This window comes from Mus caroli, chromosome 13 (assembly GCF_900094665.2).
Source record: "Mus caroli chromosome 13, CAROLI_EIJ_v1.1, whole genome shotgun sequence".
Lineage (NCBI taxonomy): Eukaryota > Metazoa > Chordata > Mammalia > Rodentia > Muridae > Mus > Mus caroli.
In genome coordinates, this window is record NC_034582.1 from 68707603 (window position 1) to 68713413 (window position 5811).

The 5811-nt window shown below is 42.5% G+C and overlaps 1 protein-coding gene across 1 annotated transcript in view; it reads right to left on the bottom strand.

Annotated features, from left to right (window-relative positions):
* Positions 1 to 5500, bottom strand: part of Cep72 (centrosomal protein 72) — a 27503-nt gene extending 22003 nt beyond the window's left edge. Inside the window, exons 1-3 of the mRNA XM_021180358.1 lie at positions 5399 to 5500; positions 2728 to 2855; positions 1616 to 1808 (exon numbers count right to left, since the gene is read on the bottom strand). Of these exons, the coding sequence (XP_021036017.1) occupies positions 1616 to 1808; positions 2728 to 2855; positions 5399 to 5477 (400 nt within the window). The 5' untranslated portion in view covers positions 5478 to 5500. The remainder of the gene's footprint in view (positions 1 to 1615; positions 1809 to 2727; positions 2856 to 5398) is intronic.
* Positions 5501 to 5811: the final 311 nt, after the last annotated feature.

Consider the following 5811-nt stretch of genomic DNA (forward strand, 5'->3'; position numbering starts at 1 on the left):
ACAGGCTTGCCCACCATTGCTACTGGCCCATCCTGCCCTAGGAGCTGAACTCTTGTGGAAATGTAACCTGTTGGGCTAGGAGAGGCCAGCCCATACTCAGGGCTATTATGCCAGGTCCCCAAGCTTCCTTTAGAGGATTGAAGAAAATAGTCCCAACTGAGTTACTAAATAGGTGGCTTCTGATAATAGCCAAACTGTTGCTGACCAATGAGGACAGCTTTGCAAGGAATAATTCACCCCACTAATTAACACTGTTACAGAAGGATGAAACAAAAGGAACATATGCTTTTCATGTTGCTAAATTCCTCTGCTATCTCTAGAAACATCTCTGAGATACAGGGAAAGGGAGTTTAAGGCATCAGAACCCCATTTACACACAGAAGATCAGTTCATGGTCAAAACATTCTAGCTCTTGGTGCTATGTCAAGATAGCCCAGACTTTATGGATGAATTTAACTTGATATTCACTCATGAAGCTCTTGCCATACTGATAAACCGATAGGACAGGACTTACACAGTGTCTATCTTCCAGGCCTGAGGAATAGATGTGCAATGCTAGGACTACCTATGGGAAAGCTGGCTGACTGACTAACGATGTCTGTTCTGCATTAAGGTAGTAGGTAGAAATCCAGATCTGACTCAGATCTGGCCAACACATGCCTGTCTACATTTAAGGGCCAGGCTGAACTAAAATTCTCCAGACAAGTTTGAAGACACTCAAGCTGTAGCTCTCTTTTTGCTGCTGTTGTATCTTTTTAAAAAATTATATTTATGTATATATTTGTGTGTATATATATGAGTGTGAGTGCACATGTGTCACAGTGCATATGTGGAGGTCAAAGGGCAACTTGCAGCAGTTCTCTCCTTCCACCACGTGGTTCCTGAGAATTATTTCAGGTCATCAGACTTGGTAGCAAGTATCTTTATCTATTTTACCCACTGGCCCAAAAGCAAGCATCTGAATTTTGCTTTTTCCAAAAGACTGTGAATGGCAAACTCTGTGCTGTCAGGCATTTGCTATGGAGGAAACGTGGTCTATTTTTCTATATTTCTAACAGAACTTTAGTAGTTCTATTGCTTTGATGATCCTCTAGGCACAGGAGGTCTGACCCCAATAACAACAGAAATTCCAGGAAATGCTTATAAGCTCCTTGACCTACAAGCAAGTCCTACAAATACTATCCTGAGAACTTACAGATATTAACTCAGGAATGACCTTGTAAACTTGGCATTTTGTTGTTGTTGGTGGTGGTGGTGTTGGTGGTGGTGATGGTGATAGTGGGGTGTGTGTTGTGTACACATGTGTTTACTAGTGCATGTATACACATTTGTGCATGTGGGAGTCAAATGTAAACTGCCTTTGGGTGTCTTTTCTCAGGTATTATCCATCTTGATTTTGAGATAAGGCCTCTCACTGGGCCTAAAACTTGGCTGGCTAGCAAGACTGACTCCAGGAGGATGAAAGATACCCCAGAGCTGACAGGGATTTGGGCCATCAGTACAAAAAAAACCTGCTTCAGTTTCCAGCATGGAACAGCAGCATAATTTATCCAGGAGCACAAGAGCAGCTCCACTGTGGGCGGTTGGGAGGGCGACAGCTCCTTCCTCCACTCACCTAGCTGTCGGAGCTTCGGGAGCATATGCACGACAAACAGGCGGTAGTCAGACTCATTCTTCACAACAGGGTTAAGCCGGAAGTCCACATCCTGGAGCTCCAGTAGGGTGTGGAGCCTAAATACTTCTGCTAATGAAGAAATACAGTTGTAGTAGAGGTTGAGACTCTCCAAGGAGACCAGATACTGTATACCCTGTTAATAAGAAAATAGCTCAATCAGTTTATCATGAAAAGTAAACCATTGGTATGGGCTAACCAAGTGGAACACACTTATAATGAACACATACTATTACCAGAAAAAACTAACAGTGTAACAGGTTCTTATTTGTGAAATTCTATGTTCCATATAGGGCAACAACCATATGAGCTATCTGAATAGAGGCCTGTTCGTCCTAGCAGTACTAAGCACAGCGACTCTCTCGAGTGCCCAATATGAATCACGTTATATAATTTACACAATTTCATTTACTCTCCACATACCCAGATTAGGGGGTTCATGCTTAGGGACTGAGGGAAGAGCCAATCCTTGCTTTAGCCAAAGCTGGAGCCTGTCCCTAAACAAGTCAGACTCTGCAACCAATGTTAGGAATAGTCTCTATTAAGTACACCCTATGTTTCTTTCAAGGTAAGGCCCTCCTCTCTGAATTGAGCAATAAGCAGTATTTATATAATCTTCCCACTTGTGTCACTCTGGGAGACTTTTTATTTTCAAATCATGAATGGGTACCAAATTTGTATACTGCCATTTAGGGTAGAAGGCCAAAAGCCAACCCATGGATAGATAGAACCTACAGAAGGAGGCAGCAGAGCAGATGAAGGCAGGGAGAGGCATGAGCATGCATACTTTAGGCTTTAGGATCTTGTTTCCTTCCCTTTAAAGAGAATCCATCTTCTTGGGAAAGCTAGTACTTTGGTATGCAAAGCAGTTTAAAGATATAATGGGGCAGGTTAGACACGTAGCTCCAGATAAACACCAGCGACAACATAACACAATTCTAAAGGTACAGTCTATAAGCATTCTTTGTGTAGTTTTGAAACACGTTGCATTCTTTTTAAACCATTAAAATACGTTCATCTGACACTGATATTTTAACAAATAAGCCTAAACGCACCTCAAGGCTAATCAAGGAGTTACGTGAGAGGTCTAAGGATTTTAGAGCTGTCAAGTGCATCAGAAAGTTCCCCAGGTGAGTAATCTTCTCTTGGTATGTTCCAGGAATAGATAAAGATCGAAGCTCAGCTAAGAATAGAAAATTGTAAGATTTTAATCTTTTTAAAAATTTAAACAGTGTAATAGAAATTCAATTCAGAGGGAATATTTTAGACATTTTTAGAAACACAACAGATACTGACAGACACTCTGCTTGACCAAAGTTAGGCTTATAGATGCTATCCTAGGCCCATTGGTGCACTTCTTATAACTCAGAGAACCCTGATAAGTCATTTCACCAAGAATTCTCTGCCCACGGTGCCTGTTCACCTTGGTCCCTCATCATATCACTTATCATTCATTATCCCCAGGGCCACAGCAACATTCTTCTTCCTCATTTCCTCTTAGTAATGTTCCAGCCATGGACCCCTGCCTCCCTACACAGTACTTGCTGGCTAGAACATCTACTTGCCCATGTCATACTGGGAACAGAATCTTCTCTTCTCATACTGCAAAAATCCTACTGTATCAGGGCCTGTGCCTATCTCAAGAGCCCTGAATACTGTCTTTTTTTTAATGTTCTTGATTTTGTTTGTTTGTTTGCTTTTGAGACAAATCCAGGCAGCCAAGAATGGCCCTGAATGCTAGATCATCTTGCTTCAAGCTCCTGAGTCCAGGATTACAGGTATGGACCACTACTTCTTAGCAAGTTCCTGGACAGCCAGAGCTACATAGAAAGACTCTGACTTGGAAAGCAAGCAAACAAGCAAGCAAGAATAATGGAGGCGAGCAGGCTGAGCAATAGTATTCATTGCTATTTGCTTCCTAACTGCAAACGCAATGTGAACAGCTACCCTACACCCTAGCCACTATACCTTCCTCGCCTTGACTTTTATCTCCTCCAGCTGTGAGTCCAAATAAACCTTCTCACTCTTAAGTTGCTTCTTTTTTTTTTAAAGATTTATTTTATTTATTATATGTAAGTACACTGTAGCTGTCTTCAGACACTCCAGAAGAGGGCATCAGATTTCATTACAGATGGTTGTGAGCTACATTTGGTTGCTGGGATTTGAACTCGGGACCTTCGGAAGAGCAGTCGGCGCTCTTAACCACTGAGCCATCTCGCCAGCCCCTTAAGTTGCTTCTTGTCTTTTTTTTTTTTCCACATAGGAAATGAGAAAACCAACTAATATACCCTCTTACTAAATAACAAAGTCTTTATACAGAGAATTTTCCTGGTTGACCTGAATATTATCAGCCAATAAAATCAACCTGACACACTTTTTATGTGTATTTGGAACACTCTCCAAGAGAAACCAGATTCTTGGGCATTCAACAATCTCTGCAGACTTAAGCGAACCAAAATCACACACAGTATGTTCTCTGACCATAATAGAATTACACAAAAAAATAACAAGAAAACCTCCCGACACATGATTCTTTAAAAAGACATTTCTAAAGAATAAAAATGTGAGCAATTACTAAATAATTTGGAGGTCTAAGAAGATACCTAAAGGGATATTTGAAAAGCATATTAAAATCAATGAAAATTAGAATCAGTCATGGTGGCAACTGCCTGCAATCCTAGCCACTTGAGTGTCTGACTAAAATTCCAAGGCCAGGTTCCGTTAAATATGGAGATCAAGGTCATCTTGGCTTAATAACACACTTGAAAAATTAAAAAAAGTTTGGGGGTGAAGTTCCATGACAGGGCATTTGCTTAGCATATGCAAAGCCCTATGTTCTATCTCCAGTACCTTAACACACAGTAGAAATATAAACACTAACAAATGTGTTAGTGTGTGCAGCTATGTGATACGTAAAGAGAAATGTACAGATTAAAAGATTTAAATGATAAAACAAGCTTTAATCCACAAGTTTCACTTCTAGAATCTAAAGAGGAAAATAAATGCAAAGCAAACACAGAGAAAAAGGTAAAATTTAAAAACAAATGGAGGCAAATCAACCAACCCAAAAGTGGTGTCTTTGGCATGATCAATTACCATACATCTCCAATATGACTGAAAAATAGAGCCAGATTAAGTACCATTTATGAGAATGGGGAGTATCCCTACAGGCCCCACAAGCATTAATAAAACAGTAAGAGAATGCTGTAGTCAGTTCTATGTAGATATGGTTGACAATCAAGAAAAAACGATTTAGTTTAGATAACGAAAATTCACTCTAGGTGAAACCACTATAAGTTTAAAAATCGTATTTGTAATCGAAAATCTTCAACAATGGAAAATTCTAGGCCTGCGTGGTTTCCCTGTCAAAGTCAGGGAAAAAAAGTTAAAAAAAAAAAAATCACAACACAAATTCTGCACGATCTCTTGCTCAAAACGTAATGGGACCTTGATGTCTAAACCATATAAAAACAGAGCTGCATCCTTCATTAACGAAATGCCATGTAGGAACCCAGGAAGACAGATGAAAGCTGCTGCAAAAAAGAGGCGGGGGCTCAGCCTGACCGCGGCCCCACAGAAAACACAGGCCACGCCCTTCCCCACAAACCCGCCCAGGCGGCCCCGCCTCCCTGCCCCACGGGCCGAGACCGTTTGTGGTCAAGTGGCATTTGCACTGAGGCAGAGCTATCAGGCCCGGCAGGCCAACCCAGTCTGTCCCCCACGCACCCAGGTCGCGGTGGGGACCCAGGCCGCTGCGCTCTCGTACAGTCTCTTCACACAAAACCAACCGCTGGCCTGGCGCCATGTTTTCAAACCGGACGCTGGCGCGCGGCGCCTGCGCTGTGTCGTGATCTGGAACGGGCGGGCAGGACCAAGCCTGCAAGGGGCGGGACCAGGAAGGTGGGCGGAGCTTCGGCTGTGTTTAAAACTTTCTTTGGGACAGGTTCACCCACACCATCCTAACCAGCTGAGCTCTGAGTGCAACCTCACTCTGCTCTGGCTCCTCCCCAGGACAACCCCATTGTGTTCAGTGTGGTTGGTGGAAACAGCTGTTAGTGCCCGGGGCATTCGTACCTACTCCCACTTCCATTCACTCCTACTCCCTCCAGGAGCCTTCTCTCCTAAGGTTTCCTCCTGCC